This window comes from Diadema setosum, chromosome 15 (assembly GCF_964275005.1).
Source record: "Diadema setosum chromosome 15, eeDiaSeto1, whole genome shotgun sequence".
Taxonomy (NCBI): domain Eukaryota; kingdom Metazoa; phylum Echinodermata; class Echinoidea; order Diadematoida; family Diadematidae; genus Diadema; species Diadema setosum.
The window spans coordinates 26,561,853-26,585,294 of record NC_092699.1 but is presented as its reverse complement, the minus strand read 5'-3'; the positions used below and the strand labels follow the sequence as shown (position 1 = coordinate 26,585,294).

At 41.7% G+C, this 23,442-nt stretch overlaps 1 protein-coding gene across 1 annotated transcript in view; it reads left to right on the top strand.

Annotated features, from left to right (window-relative positions):
* LOC140238618 (intermembrane lipid transfer protein VPS13D-like) overlaps positions 1–23,442 on the top strand; it is a 133,365-nt gene that overhangs the window by 25,516 nt on the left and 84,407 nt on the right. Inside the window, exons 21-42 of the mRNA XM_072318518.1 lie at positions 679–844; positions 2,743–2,906; positions 3,595–3,783; positions 5,416–5,555; positions 6,428–6,581; positions 7,087–9,029; positions 9,791–9,992; positions 10,905–11,163; positions 11,389–11,569; positions 11,937–12,596; positions 12,952–13,030; positions 13,532–13,969; positions 14,841–15,065; positions 16,207–16,364; positions 16,813–16,911; positions 17,336–17,569; positions 17,967–18,147; positions 19,445–19,650; positions 20,387–20,586; positions 21,195–21,265; positions 21,908–22,004; positions 22,751–22,849. Of these exons, the coding sequence (XP_072174619.1) occupies positions 679–844; positions 2,743–2,906; positions 3,595–3,783; positions 5,416–5,555; positions 6,428–6,581; positions 7,087–9,029; positions 9,791–9,992; positions 10,905–11,163; positions 11,389–11,569; positions 11,937–12,596; positions 12,952–13,030; positions 13,532–13,969; positions 14,841–15,065; positions 16,207–16,364; positions 16,813–16,911; positions 17,336–17,569; positions 17,967–18,147; positions 19,445–19,650; positions 20,387–20,586; positions 21,195–21,265; positions 21,908–22,004; positions 22,751–22,849 (6,145 nt within the window). The remainder of the gene's footprint in view (positions 1–678; positions 845–2,742; positions 2,907–3,594; positions 3,784–5,415; positions 5,556–6,427; positions 6,582–7,086; positions 9,030–9,790; positions 9,993–10,904; positions 11,164–11,388; positions 11,570–11,936; positions 12,597–12,951; positions 13,031–13,531; positions 13,970–14,840; positions 15,066–16,206; positions 16,365–16,812; positions 16,912–17,335; positions 17,570–17,966; positions 18,148–19,444; positions 19,651–20,386; positions 20,587–21,194; positions 21,266–21,907; positions 22,005–22,750; positions 22,850–23,442) is intronic.

Below are 23,442 nucleotides of genomic sequence, written 5' to 3'. Positions count from 1 at the left end.
TGATTTGACACTTTGTGTTCATTCCAGTGGGTCAAGACAATGGCCACATTGGCCACTGTCAATAAATGTTTTATATAGCAAACCAAGATGATTATGGCCCCACATGGTGTTCAACCCATTTCCCACAAGACCTCGAAATTCTGCAGAGCCACCACCGCCATCATCACCATGTGTTGTATGTAGTGGATACATACATCCACCGAAAAAAGCATAAATGTGGCTTACTTGATGATGATAATGATGATGATGATGATGATGGTGATGATGATGATGATGATGATGATGATGATGATGATGATGATGGCTTCTTATATAGCAGCGGTATCCATCTTGAAGGCACTTGGTCTAGAATGTCTCAACTTCAACTGTTCAGTCAATATATGATGTTCAGATGTAGTTCCCTTTTCCTGAGTGAAGAATTAGGTGCTATCATTGGGAAGGTGTAGCTGGGAAGAAGTAAGTCTTCAGGTATTAAAGTCATGAAGCATGATAAAGAACTGCACTCCTGATCCACCAAGGGAAGACATTTGGAAGCTTGGGTGCAGAGATGTAGAATGCTCTATCTCCCCAAGCTGTGTGGCTGAGAAATTCCCTCAAATTCCATCACTTTACACTTACACATTATCTTTACGCTTGTACATATCCAAACTGTTGTGTGACTCTCTTTATCTCTTCTAGGGCGCTGTATATCAGAGTTCCAAGTATCCCAGGTGAAGACGATGATGACCAAGAGGCCGTATGACATGTCAGTGTCCCTCAGTGTCCACAGTCTGCTGGTCATTGATGCCCTGCAGCAGTTTGGGCCAGACTTTGAGCTCCTGCTAGCCTCGCACAAAGACCTCAGGTATAAATATTTCTTGGCATAATTATCTTCTCTGTCATGGTTTGACTCACTGTATACGCTGAAATTTTTGTGGTGGTCTTTTATATTTGCAAATTTCAGTAATAGGCACTCAATCATGAATCTTGCAACCTGCCAAAATATTGGGGGAAAAAAATGTCCCACTTGCATTCTCCAAGCAAGCACACTAGCATTGCAATATCAAGTGACTACTAGTACTGATCTGTAGTTGTGTTTTTTTTTCCCAAAAGATTTGATATCTCATCTAGCAATGTTATGACCAAGCAGTTTGTTTGAGAAGTCATAAAATCTTCTGACTTCTGAACTCTTGTGTGATTTTTGTTTTCCAGTTATCATCATAATGAGAAGATCACAAAACATGAAAATAACTACTTGCAAAAATGTTCAACGTACCATTCACAAAAGTATATATGTGCAAATGTATCAACGTGTGCAATGATTCTTTGATGCAGCTGACATTTTGCTCGTTTTAACCCCTGTATTCAAACCTTACAACCCACAATTCTCACGGACCTATGCACTGTATTTCATTCACCTGATTTAGTTGTCTGCAAAATTGGCCCTTGCATTGACTCATGAATAAGTTTAGCAAGTGGTATCCTATGCTCTTGTGTGGATGATTTCCGTGCACGCAGCTGAGTATCAAAACTGACTGAAATATCCTTTCTCAGATTCAGATTCAGATCGTTTTTTGTCATGCACTACCGCATAAAAATCTTTGCAACAGTCTCCATTAAAAATTTCACATGTAAAGGAAAATAAATATGTATACATAACTGAAGGACAAGTAACATAACACTAAACAAAGTACAGCACTAAACAAAGTACAGCAAGTACACGTATTGTAATAATCAAAATATTGCACTTGGTCCCTGCACATGTACATGACTTATCTTATTACACGCAAAAAGCATGCATGGCTCGTGACCCTACCCATCCAACACTCAAAAACAATACACGCAAACCCACACCCATCCACCCACACACACACACACACAAGCACACACAAACGCACACACACACACAGACACAGCCGCACCTACCCACGGCTCATACACGCCCACATCACAAATGTACAGCTGAACCAAAGGGCTACTGTACATTTGTAGTAGCTCCGCGGCTCTACATACCCCTACACAATATAATCCACACCCACAGCGTCAGTGTGCGGCTGCGCACCCAAAACACTGACACATATCCACCCACTGTAAAAGCATACCACATACACATACCCAAACAGACGACATAGACACACACTTACACACCCTATCAAGTTCCTGTTTCCATGGTCATAAAGAGTTTGTTGTAGCATGAAGTTGCTGCCTCCTTTTGTGTTGTAGCCATAATATGGATTTGTGACCTGGATGATTGATGGAGGCATGTTATTGTCATATAAAAGTAACATACTGAAGGGAAACAAATTGGCGATTTGCAAGTTGAAAATGTTCTCACAACACCACAGTGCTCTGCACAATATCTTAGTCTCTGCGTATGAAGACTGCAATATCTGGATCTTTGCTGATAACAGGTTGAACAGATAAGATGTCAAACAAGTACTGAGCAATGAAGTGTGTAATCAAACCGTCTCTTCTAGTTAGAAGCAAAACACTCTGTCCCTTGGATGGGATGTGAAGTGGAGTTCTTGTGTATGAGGGAGTCAGAGCCACGGACGTTAAAGATACCACTTCATTCATTTATAAATCACCCATTGAAGTGGTCCAGCCTCACATCCAAATGGACCCCGTGGAAGACCAGCTTGCGCAACTGAATATATGATGGCTATCCAGCCATCTTCCCAGATGGAAAAATGAAACAAATAAACATCTTGAACCAGTTTTACCCTTTCTATACCATTTCCACTGCTCTCTTGTATGTGGCAGCCTACACGCCCCCAGTGGCAGCATTGTGGACAGTGAGGCCTCCACTCCTCGGTCACCCACCTCTCCAAGGTCGCCTGCCTCCCCCGCTGAGACTATGATGGCTTCTGCCACGCATGCTGAACTGGCCTCTGCCATTCAACAAATGGGTAGTCATGGAAAAAGGGGTGAGTTCAAAAAGAGGTGGACAGGCTTTAAAGGGAAATTCGATCTGGATGTTATGTTACTTTGTATGAAAACAGAAAAATCAAACAAACCAGAAGTACACTTTGTAGTTGAGTGAAAATAGGGAACAAAAAAATGGACACATAGAAAAAAAAAAGTATGAACTGTAAAAGTTTAGAGAGCACTAAGATAGATTGGCAACCCTGTGTCATATGGGTGATGATCAGCTGTCCATTTGTTTTGTATTCAAAGTTTCACTAATTTAGATGTTTCACAGATACTTGGTGACAGACAGAACTTATCTCCTGAGGAAAAATGTGTTACCGCGTACTCTAATTGTATACGTAGAGCGGGTCAGCAATAAAATGAAAATTTGTGAATGGCTTGTAATTGTTTGCTTTGACCAAAATAAAATCTTTAAAAAAAGAATTGTCATCTTTTAGGATTTGCGTCATTCAAGTTGCTTGATGTTAGCAACTTTAGAAGATTGTTAATACTTTGGAAAAAAATGCACGTGTAAAAGAAAGCTGAGTTTACACCTTGATTTTAATCAGTAAATATTCAGATTCTACTGATGGCATAAATATTTATAAGATTGTCTACCGGAAGCTCATCCCAGTTTGTGTGTGTGTGTGTGTGTGTGTGTGTGCAATCCACAAAATTGTTGCCTCTGATTTGCCACTCAAACAGGGACCACTCTGCAGCCCCTGTCCGTGGTACCTCCCAGTATGTCGCCATCACTAGAGCGCCCTCTGGAGGAGAGGGAGGCACTCATCACCGTAGAGCTGGAGCTAATCAGCGCAGAGTGCCCGTCGAACACCAACGACGACAGCCCCATGCAGGTGGCTGTCATCCAGTTCAACAGCCTGGACTTGATTGGTGAGGATGTTGCTTTCTGCTTACGTTTTCACGCATCACAGACTGTACAGTATGCTTTAATTAAAACGTCCTATGGATATAATGAAATTCCATTCATGAAAGAACACGGTAACAGAATTTCGTTAAAAGAGTTGCCATACGATATATTTCCATTGAATTCGTTATAAGCATTGGCTGCTAATAGGCGAATTTGTTAAGTTTGTTGGAAGCGTTCATGCATGATATCGATTCCGTTAAAATTTTTTAAAATTCCCAACCCTTTACAAACTGTACATGTACTTATTCATTCAAATTATTGCTGTTATGAGTGATAAGAACCATTGCTGGCTATGTGCAGAAGCTTGGTAGTCTAGTGAATAGGTCCAACTTCCATCTTTGAAAAGTCTTTTGGGTGGGGGGGGGGGGATATGATATCAAAAGGTGATAAAATTTGTTGGCAAGAAACCGCTGAGTACTGGTGTTCTGGCTTTGTGACAAAATAAGGCAAAGCCCTTATGCTGTTGTACATGTATGTCAAGTGTGCAAGCTTTAAACACGTTTTCATCACAGTCATGGAATCCAAAATGTTTGATGCATGAATCCATGTTTTAATCACATCAAATTTTTACTATCGCATAGTTTGTCAATCAATTTATCCTCATGATGTGTAAAGCATTGTAAAGCACGTTTAGATAAAAGAGGTATTCACTTATTGCCACCAATGTAGCTTTAGACAGATATATTGTTGTGAAAGATTGCATTTGTTTTGTTTGTGCATGAATTTACATCTGACCGTTTTTTTATGCCTCCGCCACGAAGTGGTGCCGGAGGCATTATGTTTTCGGGTCGTCCGTGAAAATGTTGCAATTACTTTTCTCGCAAATGGTTCAATGTATCTTCATGGAACTTGGTACATATGCATGTGTTGTCTGGCAGGGATTATCCAGGGAATTTAGGGGTCATGGGTCAATACTCACGGGTCAAAGGTCAAGGTCAACTCCTCAAAATTTTACTATTTCCCTCATATACTAGTATATGCAATGCTTGCATTATTAGTTTCAAAATTTAATACATGCATTACCTAATGGAGATTCTCCGGGAAATTTCCAGCCAGAAGGTCAAAGGTTAAGGATCAAAGGCCAGGTTTCAATGCCCTCCCCCCCCCCCAAAAAAAAATGAATAAATAAAAATCTATTTTGTACCGTCGTCACACTCTTTCTTCGTACCTTGGAAATTACTCAATGCATAAACTTCCCCAAAATTCCCCAAATATGTGTACCTGCACTCTTAGAAAATTATAGCAAACCCAGTTCAAGACATTTCTGACAAACCTGTCATTTCAATGTTTTGCCAGATATGTGAAACTGTCATGGATCACACATTGTGAAGACATTGTACTATACGCCTATTGGGAGAATCATGCATTATGGCGGAGGCATCAGTCGCCACAGCGACATTTCTAGTTGTTTTTTGTTTGTTTTTTTGTTTTGTTTTTTTTGGGGGGGGAGGCTGATAGAACAATTGCTCAAATGAACACAATGATTTATGAGGGAATGTATAGACAGATTTCAATTACTATAGAAGAGAGATTAAATTGTTGCTCCAAACGGTCTATCCAGTAAAGTGGAAATTTCCCTTCCTCCTCCAATGCAGCCAACCAGGAAACCATTGTGGAGCTGCTCTCCTTCTTCCGACGGGCGTTCCCCGACGAGGAGACCAAACCCAAGGCATCGCCAAGCCCAGACAAGGACGCTCTCTCCAGCACTTATTTCAGGGATACCAGCATCATAGAGGTACGCCTATACGTTAGTGAAGATGGGCTCTGGCCCTTGTGATTTTTCATTTTTCCTCCTCCTTATTGCATCTCTCCATTGTGAATGGGAATAGGGTAGCCATGTGTTAATTCTATAAGAATCAGGGTATCTCATAAGCAACAAGGTACCGTACCACAACTTGCAGTAAAATCTGTAGCATGTAGAAGTCTTATTGTGTGCCTGCCATGATGTTGTTGTTTTTCTTCTGTGAAGAATCAGAGTTTCAATGCTGTAGATATTCAATTCATTTAGAATTCATCCTAAAAACATTTCTTACTAACCATATTCAGTTTTAGAATATCAGTTCAATTCTTGATAAGAGATCAGCTGGCACATCAACTGAAATCAGAGGTAATTGTTTTCAAGTTAGCTCTCAAATGAGAGCCAAAGTAGCATAGTAGCAAATTAGGTATTTTAGAAAACAAAAGTAATTGAAACAGAACATTAGATAGAGAGCATAAGGCAAAAAGAAGAGAAAAAGACATGTAACCACAGCAAATAATTTGTAATGAAACAGCAGAGACCTTTATTGCCATATATGTACTTCTTCTCATTGAATGTTCGAAGACAGTGAATTATATGTACTTCATGGAAGTTAAGGCCAAGCTACGTAAATTTTCTTCGGAATGGGATTGAGCACTAGATTGAGAATTTGGATCTTGTCAAACTGAATTGGTACACATATGAACATAAAGAATAAATGCTGAAACACAATGCTTGTAATTATTTGAATATGATTTAGAGAGTGAGGTAAGTTTCAGGACTAGTTGATGTAAAACTTATGCGTGTTTGTGTTTGTTTTGTCTTCATTTAAAAAAAAATAAATAAAAAAAAAATCATGTCCATCGCAGCCTTCCGACAGTTTATCATCTACCAGGACAGAAATATCAGCAGACTTTCGCTGCCTCAACATTGTGCTGGTGAGGGGCATAACTGGGCCAAAGGTCAAGGGTCAAAAGGTTGCCACAGCAACCATCAGTGAGGCTCATGTTCAGGCATCGCTGGGTAAGACTTCTTATCATTAGTACTTATTAAGAATGCCCTCTTGCATCATGGAATCTCTACTTGATGTTTGTAATTGATTAATTAGTAATATGAGTAATAAGTGATAATTAACTCATTTTGCTAATTTTTGTAGGGAAAGTAGATTCCAGAGAGGCAATGGCATGCTTTCAGTTAAGGTTCTCCCCCCCCCCCCCCCCCCCCTCGTGTCAGAATTCCAGTTAAAAGAAAGAACTAAATTAATGAGCATTTTTCTGTTGCAGGCAAAACTCTGGTGTGAAGCAGCATTTTGTTTAAAAGGTCATTTTATATGTTGTGGCAATTAAAATATAGAGAACATGTCACTAATTTACTTTGATGTAAGTTTTGGGGTGTTTTTATTTTCTTGACTAGATACGTACATTTCTTGTGGTATTCAAGCTGAATGTTTGTTTAAATGATGCCCATTTTGCCTCTTTTTGCCTTTGAGCTATTGGCATTCATCTGTATTCATTATGGCTATTTCCAGGCGGTGGCATGAATGTGGAAGGATCTCTTGGTGGCCTCCAATTTCTGGACCTGACTCCAGAGGGCAGCAGACGTCAGAAAGTGTTCAGTGTTGGGCAGGATCCAACTTCGCAAGGTCCTTCGTTGAGAGCTCCTCAATCCCCCAAGACAAGCGCTGACGCGGACCTCTTCAAGTCCGCTCTGAACAGCTCCAGATTTAGCATAGGTGATGATGACACTGACAAGGATGAACTGAAAGCATTTACTTTTTCCTTCAGGAAGTCTAGGGACAAGTCCAATGCCACTGCCATGTCGCTGGGCTCGGTGAAGATCCAGCTTGCGGAAGATATCGACAACTCAAACGAAGAGATGACTCTCGATGTCCACCTTGCCTCCCTCTGCTACATCCATGTACCGCGCTTCCTCCATGAAGTTACGCAGTGCATGGACGAGTTCCAGAGCTCCATCACTAATCTTGCCAACTCACTCCAGAAGGCTGCCAGCGAAGCCGCCAGGGAGTTCGTCCAGGCCAAGATGCCGGACCTGATGACCTCTCTGTCTCCAAGCATGTTCAACACCATGATGGACTCGCCGGGACAACAAGCCGACCACACCCAGGACATAACTTTCGATATGACAGACTCTCGCGTGATCAAACCGAAGAGCTCCAATGTAAAATTTGACATCGTCATGGAGACGCCCGTCATCATCATCCCCAGGACTGCATCCAGCTCAGAACTCTTGGTGGGCCACCTTGGAAAGATTAGCCTGACCAACAATGAGAACTCAGAGATCAGTCAGGACATGAGTGTTGAAAGTGCATCAGAGTCTGATACAGGGACAGACATGACTAGGTTCTACTTGAGGATTCAAAATGTGAATCTGTTTTCCTTCAACCATGAGGATAGTAAGTCGCTTTCGAGTCTCACCACAAGCACCATGAGTGCGGATGTGATGAAAGCAGCATCCAGCCCCTACAGTGGCACCCCGATCCTCCACAATACATCCCTGGAAGTGATCGTCAACCAGATCCCTGCTGGATTAGGGCCCCCTGTCATGGATAACAGTGCAGCATTTCTTGACCTTCAGGATGATGTTCTAGGCTTGGATAACTCCTCCTCGTCCACATTGCAGGTCACTGGAAGGGTGGTGTCCTCATTGAAAGTCATCCTGTCAAAACATGTCTACGAGCAGATCCTGCAGACTATGGACAACCTGACCTACGCAGAACCAGCTGAGGAACCACCCTCTGCCGCTGACCTTGGAAAGGAGAGGGACAGAAAATCAGGGATTTTCAGTGTCAGAGAATTGGAAGCAAATGACACAGATGCAAAATCAATAGATTATAGGATGGTCAAAGAAAGCACTCCTTTGCGATCATCAGAAGCCAAAAATCCGATGAGGATATGTGCCAAGTTCTCCATGCCTGAACTCTGCATACAGATGCGCGGAGACCTGAGTGACGGTGACCAGGGAGTCGTCGATGTCCAGCTGCAAGACTTCAGCGTTGACTACGAGAAGACCTCCCCGGCGGCGACCTCGATCACCGTCCTCCTGCAGTCGCTGGTGATCGAGGACCTCCTCCAGAGACCGGACTCCCGACACAGGCAGCTGGTGGCATCCCACGGTGGCGCCAGGAGGTCGGGCAGTGGTCAGTCAGTGAAGATGGTCCATTCTACATCTTGTCCCTCAGTGACATCCATGCCCGCTCTCTCTCCCATGAGGCCCAGCTCAGTGCCGTCAGAACTTAACAAACAAGAGTCGCAGTACTACAACTCTGGCCTGTACAGTCGTCAGACGAGTAGCAGCAGCAGAGGATTCTACCCCTCCACTCCTCCACCATCTCTTGATGTCTCCATGGAGAACATCGCCACAGAACCTGCCCCATCCAGTGAGGCACTGGTTCAGATCAGGGTTCTCCTAGTGGACAAGAAATCAGAGGAGTACAAAACCAAATACAAGAAGGTGAGACTTTTAGAAGAACACTGAAGTGTATCATGATGACATTCATTCTTATGGTTAATTTGAGGCCCAGAAAATATATCCATCTTCCTTGTTACCACTCATAACGAGAAAAAAAATCTTGATATGGTGACTCTACAAATAGTATTCCAAAAGTACCTAAAAACATTGGAAATCATTGTATACAAATGATTAATAAAAATTAATTAAAAAAAAAATCTTGATATGGTGACTCTACAAATAGTATTCCAAAAGTACCCAAAAACATTGGAAATCATTGTATACAAATGATTAATATCAATTGTACCTCAAAATCTTTTCTCAGTCTCACCCAGTGTGTGATTAGCAGCTCTTCATCTTTTGAAAGTCCGTCTTCTTCAATCATCATGGAGAGCTTTTTAGATAGTTGTGAGGCCATATTTCACTAACTGACCATCTGCCATATTACCTGAGGCTCAATTCTTGCATTTTTTTATTGCTTTGTAGTATCCACCTTAGTGTATGAGGTATTTATTTTTTAGTAAGAGCATATTTGTATAGTGAACTGATTGTCATTGTCATTATCATTATCACCATCGCATTACAGTTTTTAAAATGATTTACATTTTATGTAGCTTTTATAAATACCATCATCACACTTCTATGTCATTTGACATTTCAGTGTATAGGGGTACCAATCAACTGTTGCTATCTGCTTTACCAGTTATGAATAATTCTTGTTGTTGCTATCCTGATCCCACCATGTTTGCCCTGTTTACATTCAGATCAACCGTTTTGTCGACGTTGAGTTCAACCGCCTGGACATCACCATCAACCAGCAGACGTGGGTGGTGCTGCTGGATTTCTTAGGCATCGGGAGCTCCCTCCCCAAGGGGGAATCCCCCCGACCCAGTGATGTAAGGACACCAGAAGCTGGTGGTACAAGCAGGGAGACAAAGGCAACCGAAGCTAGCCCCTCAGGTTTAGGTAAATTTGGGAGCCATTATGACCCCCCCCCCCCCATTCCGTAAAAGATGCTAGGATAGCAACTCTTGCTGGAATGGCAACTTCCCATGGCAACAGCCAATCAGGAAACTGGATTCTTGTTACCTTGACAAGTGCCATTCCAGCAAGAGTTGCATATATATCAACTTCTTATGAAATGGTGCCCAGACTGTCGATAAACATCTGTGATTCATGAGGTCTTTCTGCATTGATAATTGTGTGATGGGTCCATTTCAATCAGAGAAGATTCACGAGTTGTGTTTGAATGCTGCAAACAATAGTAACCATGTTGTTCATAGAAGAGACATTAGTAACCTCATTCCTTGATTATTGTGAAGTTGATGCAGGTATGCTAAATCTTGAAGAACTGATTTGAAGTTACATTTGACACAGTCACAAGAATGAGAAGAAATTAAGATGACTTCCTGCTTTGCTTCTGAAAAGATTGCGGAGCAAACCAGAAATAAACTTCATCCATCCCTTATTGTGACCCCCCCCCCCCAAAAAAAAAAAAGAAATGCAATAATTGAATGAGATCAGTTTATATCATGCTGAACCATAGCCATTTCTGTGTAATATGAAACCACGAGGAATGCTAATGGCCATGGATTGCTGCAGCACATTCAAAAAAAAAAAAAAAAAAAAAACATGCTGGAGGTAGTGTACAACAGTACTTCCTTTGAAGAGAAATTTTCTTAAAGTTAAGTTCTTGTGGGTTTATCTTGGAATTAACCACAACTTTGGTGAGTGCACAATACTGCTAGAAGTGCTTCCTTTAAAGAGAAATTCCTGTTATTTTCTGAATCAATTCTTGTGGGTTGATCTTTGAACTTAGCAGAGCTTTATTGAAAATCAATGTAAAATTTTCCATTCTGTGATTATCGTGATCACTAGGTGTTCCTGATGACATCAACAACATGGAGATGCAGGTCCACCTTGCTTCGCTGTCCCTCATCCTCAACAAGCCCGACTATGAGCTTGCCAGGGCCAGCGTGTCAGAGGTCACGGCCCACATGACAAGCATAGAGGGCAATCTAGAGGTCAAAGGTCACCTGGGAAGCATCCTACTGCTGGACCTGACACCACATGGCGTTCTCTACAGAGAGAGGTTCACAACAAAGGGGGAGGAAGCCCTCAGCTTTCACATTTACAAGTAAATTGACTTCTTGATTTCAAGGAAAAACCTGGAAAATGATTACCAGTACAGCTCTGTATTCAGATCTTGGCTTGGACCACACTCATTAATGTCAGAGGTGTGCATAATATAGATGCAATAGTGAATGGCCTGTATTTGTTCAATGGAACAACAAATTCGTATTAGTGACCAGTCACTATTTGTATGATGTATTCAAATTTGGTGTCGCATTCCCTTCTTTAGATACGGGCAGCCGGACAGGGAATCCCTGAGGGAGTTTGACATCAGCGTCAAGTTGCGCATGTCGTCAGTCCGCTACGTCCACACCAACCGCTTCCAGTCGGAGGTGGTGGCCTTTGCCCAACACTTCAACCAGCTCCAGGAGGTCTTGGGCACCATGCGGGCTGCGTCAGCGGGCCATCAGGTGAGGCTTTTTAACTTTCTTAAGACCTGAAGCTGTCGGCATTTTGTCAATTTTCTTGTGCCATACAAGTTTCCAAGATGTAATCCTTCAATCTCCATGATAATGTGGTGCAGAAACTGATTCCTGCATGATTACATTGATGATATTCACACCCAAGTTAATCCATTGCATATCATAACTCAAAGTTCAAAGTTTCAAGGTTGTAAGGATTACTGTTTCTCAGGGACACTAGGTTAAGATAGCAAAGTTGTTCAAGGTCGTCATGAGAGTTGCTTGCTCTCTTTTCATCATCCATAATTTATATGCCTTCTACCAATAGTCTCTAGCATTATCTTATTTTTACGTTCCCCCCCCCCCCCCCTCCCAGGTATTAGTTGGTCCATCCAGGACCTCTCGTATCAAGCTTGACGTCCAGGCTGGCTCTCCCGTCATGCTGGCCCCAGTGAGTTCCCACTCCCAGGACCTCCTGGTCATCAACCTTGGCAACCTGACCGTATACAACCAGTTCCTCATGTCGGGAACCCCCGGAACCATCATCCACCAGACCTCCAGCCCGAAGATGCGCCCAAGAGACCAGGGTGTGTCCAAGACCTCTGGAGACACCAAGACCGCCGGAGACACCAAGCCCCCGGGAGACACCAAGCCCTCTAAGGAAACGAGGAAGGTGGCCTCCAGCACAACTCCCGGACTAAACATTGGGTCCAAAACTGGCTTGGATCTGGGAGCCTCCTCGGGGGTGTTGACAAGGGCGGCTGCAGGGGCTGGTCCCCGCACCTCAACCCCAGTGCATACCCACAAGCGTTCAAAGGGGAGTTCCAGAGAAAAGGGAACCAAAGAAACCAAAGAGCGTGATGATGGTGGTGAAAGTAGTGGGAGTGGTAATGCTGAAGGGGCTTGTCTCCTGGACTGCATCCACATTGACCTGGAAGACATGGACCTGTACTCTGCAGAGAGAGTCTCTCATGATGCCTTCAACGTGTCGGATGGAACAGCACTCATCTTCCCTTCATTTGTTGTGCAGAGAAAGGTTTGTACACATCTGAACAGAAAGGTCTTTAATAGAATCATTTGATGTCAGTATCATAGTGTTAGAGATCGCTAATAAATTGAGTGCAAGCATTGGAAGTTTATTGCAAATAGATTAGTCATCTGTTATATTGAACTTAAATGTTCATGCATCAAACAATACTGAGAAATGTTTAGTAATTCCTAAAGGGTGTTGGGTGAATGTGAGGAAATGAATATGTACGGATATGAACCAACCAGTCATACTGTTTTCTGGTGAAAACAATATGACTTTTTAATTTGTTTGTGATATCTAATGCTGCTATAATGTAAGTTTATCAAAAATCATCTTCCTGTGACTTGATTCTTCATGCTAGGGTGGCAAGCTGCTGAAGCAGACGTGTTTACTGAAGATCCAGGTGGACCGAAATCTAGATGTTGACATCAGGAGAACTGGTAAAGTATTCAATTTCTTTTATGGTACTGACCATTTTTCTGTGTGAATCTGTGGTGTCTTTTTTATTAAGCATCTCTTTTTGTTCCCCCAAAAAGAAAAAATGTGTTTGTCTTCTGTGGGTAAGTCCTTATAGGTAGATGTGTGAATTTAAAGTGTAATTCATGAAGCAGATTTGAGTTTTTTGTTTTCTGTTCGTACAGTTAGTAATATTTGTAGGTCTGTGATCTTTTTGTTGATACATCCCTGTGCTCATATTGCTTTGCAACATGTTAGCTCAATCACTGGACTGAATCCAGTTCCTACATTGTGCACATTAAACCCTAGATCTTTTCTTCTGCTGAACACCAAACTGCTCTCACTTGACTTTGATAGAATATTTTCTATTCTATATTGTCTACATTTCTCATGCTGTAGAGCACGCCATTCTGTATCTTGCCTTTATTGCAACAGAAGTGGCAACTCTTTCACACACATTGACACCTTTTATTCCTTGTCATCAGTTCCAGATATGGAAATCCAGGGCTTGCTGTCGTCGGTCCACTGCTGCCTAGACCTGTCCCAGTACCAGCTGATCCGCGGGTTCCTTGACCACAACCTGGGAGAACAGCTGGAGGAGTTCCAGCCAATGCCACGCCCCGCCAACCCGGAGTCCCAGACAGTCCTCAGTGGCCAGATATGCACCAATATCTCCATGCACATCAACCTGGTGAACGTGACCCTCGAACTCTTGCTCCAGCATGGCTCTGACCCCGGCGACCCCTTGTGGAGCAGGCACGATCCGGACAGTCGCCATGGCGGTGAAGAGGTCATGACAGAGAGGTCGCTAGGACAGTTCAACTTCATGGAATCCAAGTTCTCTTTCATGAGCCAGTCCAACGGATCAAAGATGGTGGACCTGGTATCACATGCTATCAGAGCGTACGACACAAGGTGGAAAGGTATGGCATCAACCGACCTCAAGTCTCCAAATCTCAAGAAGGAAATTCAACCTGAAAAATTAGTTTGGGGGAATAGAAACAGGAAAATTACAGGAACAGGACACATCATCAAGCCAATATGCACAGGGCAAATGGAAGGTTTACATGTAGTTTATGTGATACATCAGGGAGAATCCAATTTGTGCTTGATTGATCACATCTTGGGGAAAAATAAAAATCATAACTTTCATAGCCTTTATCATAATTTGCTCAAACTCTCACTATCATGTTGCTCTTATTTTTCTACTTCTATTTACTCAAACCAAATTTTCAGTGTGGACTTCCCCTTTAACCCATTGAGGATGGCCTGATTTTACTACAACACATATTTCCCATAGACACCTTCCTGAGTATACTCAGGACTTGTCCTCAATGGGTTCAGAGATTCTTTAATTCCTCTCAGGCCCCTATAATGGCACAGAGTCAAAGCTGTCATGATGAGCACACATAGCCTTTGCAAGACAGTAGATGAAGTGTTGAAAGAGATTCAAATTTCTATCTCATTGTGCTTGTATGAAATTCATGTCTGTCATGTTAATCTACAAGCAGAATGAATAGGTATGATGTATGAAGCTCATGACATCATCAGAGTGTAATCAGCATTATGCTATACCATACATATAAATTCCCGTAATGAACTTCCACATGTGCACCTGAGTTTGCAATTGGTATTTACGTAAATGTGTGCGTGTTATTGAATTGTGGCATGAGTCCTGTTGTTATTTTGTTTTGTTTTCTGGTTGGGAGATTAACAACAACAAAAAAAGACTGACAGTTTGGGTAATGTTAACCCTTGTTTTTTATTTTATTTCAAATGAAATGAATTTGTCAGGTGACGTCTCCAAGCGGAGGAGCAACGTCTTCGAGGAGATCCTGACCCCAACGAGGCACCACAGTCGCAACCCCAACCCGCTCCAGCTTGAGCTTCACTACGCCTCCCAGTCGGACAACACCAGGGCCACGGCGCTGCTCAACAACATGCGTGTGGTGTGCGTCATGGACCTTCTCCTAGCGGTCAAGGATTTTCTCCTGGGCTACGACTCTCAGGCCGCACAGGGTGAGTCCGCTCCAGCAGTCACTATTTGATAGTGACCATTCTGTAGTATTTATTACACTTGGGTGGTAGTCGGTTGACTTGCGGGCCAGTCGGGTTGACTCTATTTAATCGGTCACAGCTTGATAGGGACCATTCTGTAGAACTTATTACCCTGTGCTTGACTCACAGGCACCTCAAGGTATGGCCACTGAATCAATCAAAATAATATACCAACCATTCCATAGTACTTGAATAGTTGACTACAGTCAACTATGTAGCATACTGTTCTGGGCAAGTCCGTACGCTGTACAATCAATAAAAATTTAAAAGCAGCTGTTGCATAGTACTTTTTATACTGTGGTCGACTGGAAGATGGTTCAAGGTGAGACCATTGTTTCAATCAAAAATTCACAGTGAACCTTCCACACAGATGACTTCAGGCTGCGCAAGAAGCCCATTCCATTATTTGAATTTTGACAGTGATCATTTCATAGTACTTACAACAATGCGGTTGACTCACAGGCCTCACAATGTATGTTCATTCAATCAACAAAATTTATATTAGCCATTCTACAGTTTGTATTATACTGCAGTTGACTCGCAGGCACCCACATTGAATCAATCACAGTTTGATAGTAACCTTTCCGTAGTCCCTATTGCACTTCAATTTAGGAGTACTGTGGTAATGAGTTGTCTTGAGATACACGTAGCATTTGTTTTGAGCTGGCTCTTTTTGGTTCTTTATGGACAGTTCATTGAAACATTACAAATGAATTCATGGAATACTAGAAAGACAGATATCCTGACTGACATGACAAGGAAATTGAACTTTAGCTTGTTGTCTGTTTTTTCTAATTAGGTATTAAATTTCATGGTAGGGCCTACATCAAATGAAATCTGAGTGATATCTACATACGTGTATAAGTCCTATGTATGTATCTGTACTAACCAAATTGATAGGATTTTTGAAACAGTTGAATATTTATTTTACATATTACATTGTAAGTTTTAATGAAAACAGAGTAACTGAAGATAAAATGCACATGTATTATTCTGTGTCTTCAAAGTATGTGATAGTTCATGAAGTATTATATTCAGATATAATGTAATATGGTCTTTGTTGATGGTAAATGTACTCTTGGTATGATTTTTTCCCCGTCAGGATCAGATGGAGCCAGTGTGAGGACGCCATCTGAGGCCTCCACTTCCCAGGGACCATCCACTGAGTCCTCTAACATCACTAGTGTGGATAAGAGGGCGGGGTCACCCGTCAGTCTCGGCACCGGTATACTCACCAAGAGGGTGCCACACAAGGAACAGGTGGGCACCAATGAAGCCCTGCATACTTTGTGCTATTGAGATTTATGGTGTGAGAGCAGTGCATTTTTGACAGTTTTATCACATTATAAAGTCAAAGGTCTGAGATATTTGTTATGACCGCTAGGCCTGACAGATTGGAACTTATCCTCATTTTTGTGCTGCTCTTTTCTAAAATTGAAGGTAATAATGTGTTTGAAGCAGTTGTCAGTTGTTCATTTTGTATACAATGAAAAATCTCAAGGATTCTATGCCATAATCTTGGTTCAGACCTAAGGCATGTCTTGTGTACTGTGGTTGTAATATGAAGGGATGGGCCAATAACAAGACACTATCAAAGACATTCTTGTTTTGTTGAGTTCTGAGTCCATCAGTATTGTCTTATTTCTCATGGATCACAATGATAGCAGACTTTAATTGCATATTTTTATTTGTCTTTTTTCTCTAACAGGTGGAGAAGACATCGGAGTTCAAAGTGAATGTCACTGAGACCGAATTTGTCATCTTGGAGGACACTGCATCACAAGACTCCAATGCTGTCATCTTGAAGGTGAGCTGCTCACAAGATGAGGCTACCAGTCCCATTCATTGCAATCCCTTTTTGCAGCACTGAGCTCAGAAAACAAAATCCTAAGACACTCATCAGTCTCTGTAATGCAGTAGAAGGAAGAAGTTATTCCTAGGAAGGTTTTGAGTATGTAAATCTTGTACATTGTGGCTCATGTAATAACAGTACCTTCGTATTGAATTTAGGCTGTTATTAATAGTTTTACCATCTGCACCAGATTAATCATTAAGCACTTCTCCATTTTGAAAACACAGGGTTTTACTTACATCATGCCTATGATACTGTGAGCAATTCTACCATCTGGTGTTCTATGGAAGTGTTGAGCATTAAAGGTGCAGAGTTGTGCACAGAATGGGCAAAAGCTCATTTCAACACTGTAACACCATGTTTTCGGTGTCTTTCCCAGTCCACCTGTGCCGTGCTGACCTACAAGCCAGACTCCAAGGAGAATCCCTTCTCTGGGGGCCTGGAGGGGCTAGAGGTTTTCTCCTGCTCCATGAGGAATGAAGAGGAGTCTGCCCTCTCCATCGTGGATCCCAGCACCATCAACGTGGAGCTCAAGGGGAGCTCCTCCCACATCCACAGCGGCCAGCAGCTGGGGGGACTCCTCGACATCATGGATGCACATACCATCTTCGAGGTATGAGATCTTGACATTTAAAAACCCGCTCTGAAGATATTCATTGACTTTAACCCTTTGTATGCTGGGAGTGTTGATTGCAAAGAAAATGCAATGGCATTGTATGCGCTGTCGAAATCTGTCGAATTTTAGTGTGTGTTTGCAAGCTCAGAATGAGCAAAAGCTTCTACACCGAAATATTCTACAATTACCTTTAAACAGTCGTCAGGTAAGTTCAGAGGATCAGAAGAGATGTTTCTATCACAAATGATCGGTCACATTTTTCTTCACTAACCCTTTGAAGACTAGTCTTGAGTACACTTGGGCAGGTGTCTATGGGAAATGTGTGTGTCGTAGCAAAATAAACTGGTTCTCAATGGGTTAATCCCCATCCCTCCACCTCTAATTCTTCTGACAGGTGCACATCCAGGCTCTAAATCTGCGAGTCTCTTACCACGACGCCCAGCTCTTTCTGGGCATCGCCAACTCTCTGCCGGCCCAGATGATCAAGAAGGCACCCGACGACGAAGACGAAGATGCCGACAACAAGAAGAACGAGGCGGAGGAGAAGCAGTCGAAGCCCAAGCTGCGAAAGCAAGGTTAGCTGGGCCTGGTCAACTCCAGCGTGCCAAAGATCATTCCGTATTTATGTCAACGCCTTGGCGTTGCTGTATACCATGTGGTTCTTCTGGCTCTACTATGGGATGAGACATGATCAAATTTAAAGATGTTTTATTGCTCCTGTTGTGAATTTTGTTTTGCATTGTGAGGGGGAAGCTCTGAAGAGACAGAACTGGCCAATTATGAGGTGTTTTTTGCAGTTGCTCCGTGACGACGTGGGTGCATTGAGTTGTAGTGAATGTAATAGCTCTAATTTCAAATTAACCGTGGAGTGAGGGTCGCCTTTATTGAAAACAAAGAACCCGAAGAATGCCTCAAGTGATGTATATTTGTATCTGAATGCTCTTATGTCCATACGTCCTTGAGGTGGGGTTTTTCTGTGAACTACCAAATGAATCTAACTGGTCTCATGTCAACACGTTTTAAAGGGTGTGTACAGTTCTGGTCGAGGTGAGGATTTAACTTTTAACGTTTTGCGAGATATTCAGAAACCACTATATGAGATGTCAAAGAGCATGCAGTTCTAAGGGGTATCAAATGTTTATTCGATGAAAATCGGTTTTGAAATGGCTGAGATATCCAAAAGCAAGGTGAAACAAATAGATCCTAATAAAGTTGTGGCCTGTTGCCTTTTATTATTAGCACTCTTTTGGATATCTCAGCCATTTGGAAACCAATTTTCATCAAATAAACGTTGAATCCTTCGTAAAATTACATGCTCTTTCATATTTCATAAGAGGCTTTTCATTATCTCACTTAGGAATGTTCAAAACATGAATCCCCACCTCAACCAGTACTGTACAGTCCCTTTAAATTTGTAAATTGTATAAATATATGATAATTTGGTTTGTATGAAAATGCTGGTGACACGACATTTGCTCCTGCGACAGTTGCTCCGGTCTTTTGATATTTTCTCCAAGGACTCAGGGTTAGGCTTAGGGTTGTGATAGGGTTTTTAGGATTAGTGTGATGTGAGGATTATGGTTTAATAGGGGGTTATATTTGTGGGTAGAATTTATGTTTGGCTTAGCATGCAGATATGTCATGGGAGCAGTTGTTGCAGGAGGAAATGTCATGGAACTGAAACATGACATTGCATGATCTGAAGCTTGTTTTTCAGGATTTTGTGTCTGAATGGTCTCCAGTTAATGCGTTGTTCATGTACACGTGTATATCCATACATCGTATAAATTTCCAATAACTTGGTGTGTCTGAAAGTGCTATGTGCTTCACTGTTGGTCATTCTCTCTCTCTCTCTATCCCCCCTCCCTCCAGTGTCCAAGCTCAAGGAGCTGGGTTTCCGCTCCCAGGACTGCCGCAAGGCCCTGGAGGCCTCCAACTACCGGCTGGACCTCGCCGCTTCCTGGTTGATAGACAACGCCCAGCCCCTCCCCTCCTCCTCCTCCACCTCTCCCCGGAGCCCGGGGGATAAGGACAGGGGAGAGGAGAAGGCGAGCAAGATGGAGATAGCTGGGATAGAGGTAACCAACTTCTTTATATCCTTAGTATTTCTTGTGAGTACTATCTTAATCTTACAACTGCATTTGCTTTATATTTGTTGTCAGTATTTCATGTATATTTATGCATCCACATGTCTGTCTTGCATGTGTGTGCGTGTGAATTTATGTTACATAGTCATGAAGGAAGTGCTTCAATGCTTATGAGCAAATTGCTGAGCATCTGCACTTTTCATTCTCATGGTGGAACATCTGAGTGTGTAGCAGCAGCTGGAGTAAAAACAAAACAGTGATCAACATATTTTTTAGACAAAATTATCCTATTTTCTGTCATAATTGGCTTTAAATTTTTAATGAAACTGTCAGATATGGGACATCTTGACATTTCTGATAGCCACAAGAAATGTTATTGATGAAAACATGAAAAAATGGATTTTTAAATGCCGATGCAGTGTTGTTGATATCACCACATAGATTCGTACACTGTATGCTTGTGCACGCACAGCATTCACAGCGATTCACACTCCAGCTCCACACATGTAATGTGCAGGTTAGCTTTTTTGATGGATTGTCCGATTTTCCCCCAACTTTTACTGATGTGTTATACTAAATTATTGCTGCATTTACTCGATCCACACATGTTATCAGGTGAACTTGTCCTGTAAGGAGTTAAGTTCATATTTTTGATTTTATGTAGTGATCATTTATCTTGAGTAATTGTGAATATTATGATATGTTTCTTTTCTATGTGACCTCTAAGGTCCGAGCCGGTACCCTGGGCATCACCCTGATCGACGACTGCGGCAACATCGATGTTCCCCTGATCGAGATGTCATGCCAGAATCTGAACTTCTTCCAGAAACTGCTGCCCAGTGCCCAGGGCCAGGCCTCGTGCCTCCTGGCAGCTGATTACTACAACAGGAGCCTGTCTGGATGGGAGCCCTGCCTAGAACCGTGGAAGTGAGTCCAAGATCATCCAATACATATCTCCAAAACTCTTCACAGTTTGCAATTAAATCCAGAATGAGAAATAAAGTAATGATGATGATGATGGTGGTGATGATGATGATGGTGATGAGGGTGAGGATGATGTGGAGGAGGAGGAGGATGAGGAGGAGGATGACGAGGATGATGACGAGGATGATGATGATGAGGGTGATGATGATGATGAGGGTGAGGATGATGATGATGATGATGATATTGGTGATGATGATAATGATAACAAAATTAGTAATGATTATAAGAAGAAGAAGAAGAAGGGGAGGGAGGAGAAGGCATTGATAGAATTGTGAGCGTTGATAGAGGTGACTCTGTGTAGCTAATGCTAATACATAGTTCTGTGATTTGTGACACTTCGTCATTTTACCCTGATAGCCTTATTGATATTGAAGCTTAGAAGAAAACACACACACACACACACACACACACACACACACACTCACACAAAAACATACCCCCAAAGTAAAATTTTAACATCTCGATTCCCCGTGTGAATTTAAAGACCTTAGTGTATTTTCTCTGTCCTGGCTCATCCCCAATACTTTGCCAATGTTTTGCCAATCCTGCAGGTGCAATGTTGAGTGGATCCAGCAAGCTGCTAGTCAGATGTACCCTGAAAAACTCTTCATTCAAATGAAAGGTATGCCATTCTGTATAATCCACCTCTATCTTTTTACCTCCCTTATTTTCATTTCTCATTGTCTGTATCAATGAAATCCAGGGATTGTTTTGTTTATACAGTCATCTTTAACCCAACAAAGATAAATTGCTTTTGTCGTGATACACATTGTCCAGTGACCCATGCTTGTTTACACTCAGGGACTTGTTGCCAAAGGAGAAGGAGAGGGTAGTATTGTATGCATGTCCTACTGTAACAATTTAAAGGTGATACGTTTGAAATCCCAAATCCAGGAATTAGAAGAATAAATGGTGGTGGTTGCTGGAAATTAGAAATGAAAAGAGATATTAGTAATTACACTGCATGTTCTTTAGTATTTCTTGTTTTGTGAAACCAATTTTTACTATTATTGGCTTATTTTGGAACTGTATACCCTCTGTAGTGATGAAGATATAGACCACATGCAAGGTTGTTTACATAAAGAGACAGTGTTCATTGCGTTTTGGTCCCCGCAACCATACCCAAACCTTTCGTCATACACACTTACAAGTAAACCAATTTATATGAAGATTTAGTCACAGATTTTAATGTGAAGATAGCTGTTGTTTTAAGGATAGTCAGTAGTCTTCTCCAAGCATTTATATGCTTTTTATTCTCTTTCAGTGAATGAGAGACTGGATCTCAACCTGACAAGTGCCCTGATAAACCTGTACAGTGACACTAAGAAGAGCTGGACTGAAGACTACTATAGCCAGGGAGGGTAAGACTTGATCATTCTAGTTTAAGCTTCACTTCATGTCTCACTGTGTGCCTCAAATGAATTGAGAACAGTATCACATCATCATTATGTACAAAGGACATTACGATTGAATGTAACCGTCAATTTAACTCTCAAAGTGTAACAATGAACTGTAGTATGATTTGCAAAATAAAATTCAGAATTTGTATAAAGTGAGCATGGTGTGAGTGGTGAAAGCTGGCTGAAGAATAAGAAAAAAATGAGAAAGGAAGAAAAAGCAATGTAAGTCTGGAAAGCTTCACTCATATGCTGCAATATTTTCACACTGAGCCCATTTCAGTGATCTTTGCTTCTTCTTTCTTTTTTTTTGGAATTTACAGACAAGAGTACTTTTTGCAAAATCTAGTATCTCCAATAAAATCTGTTTATTCTTTTTCAATAGGTCAGTTCAGCATGAAATTTGCTGAAATTTGTGCACCATGAAATGTGTCATGTCTATGTTATTATTATTATTTAAAAAAAGGAGAAATCTGGATGCAATGCATAACACAGAGATATTATCTGAACTCTTCCTTGATTTCTGCCCCTTACCACCCCCTCTGATAACAGAGTGTGTCTAAAATTTTAGTGTATTAGTAAACTCGTCAGTCTATTTCAGAAAACAGAAAACAGAGCAGTATTCCTCCTTGGCTCATTACATTTGTACATGTTTTGTCGGAGAATGACTTCACTCAGAGACTCTGATTCAACATTTTTGTCACCATCAGAACCACCGGACGGAAACGTTCCCCCTTCGTCCCATTTGCCATCAGGAACCAGACAGGCTGTCGCCTCTCGTTTGCCACTCTAACGACCACACCCAACAAGTCAGTGTTCTCTCTCTATTCAACCTGTGCCTTACAGGAACCTGGTGTACCGGGTTCCTGTAGCATCAACTTATATGCGGGAACCTAGTATACCAGGTTCCCAAAATGTAGACAAGAGTGTCTGCACTCATGGCCTTAATTCATGTTTATATGTGAACTGCTGACCAAGAAAATGACTGTGATCAAAAGATTAGAGTTTCATCTATCAATATCTTCTTTTTTTTTTTGTGTAGCAAAACTGTTACTGTGTATTTTTATCTAATTTACATTTTCCAACGTAGTTGTGCACTTATTTTGCTATAAAATTTGTACGAAGACGTATGTAGTGATCAAGTGACCTCACTAGATTTTGATATTCACTCAGCTCTGTGGGCTCAGCAAACACTTTATTCATATATCATGTCTGATCGATATTTTGCATCATTTAGTGGCACATCAAGTTTACCTTGGAAAGGGGATACATGTACTGCTTGACTGCTTTTGCATAGGCAGATTACCAACCTATCCATTTTTTTTTTTGCAACTGCAAAAAGAATCTTGTTTAGGGGCATTTGGGGCTCTCAGAGAATTGTGGGAGGAACTAATTACTTGAT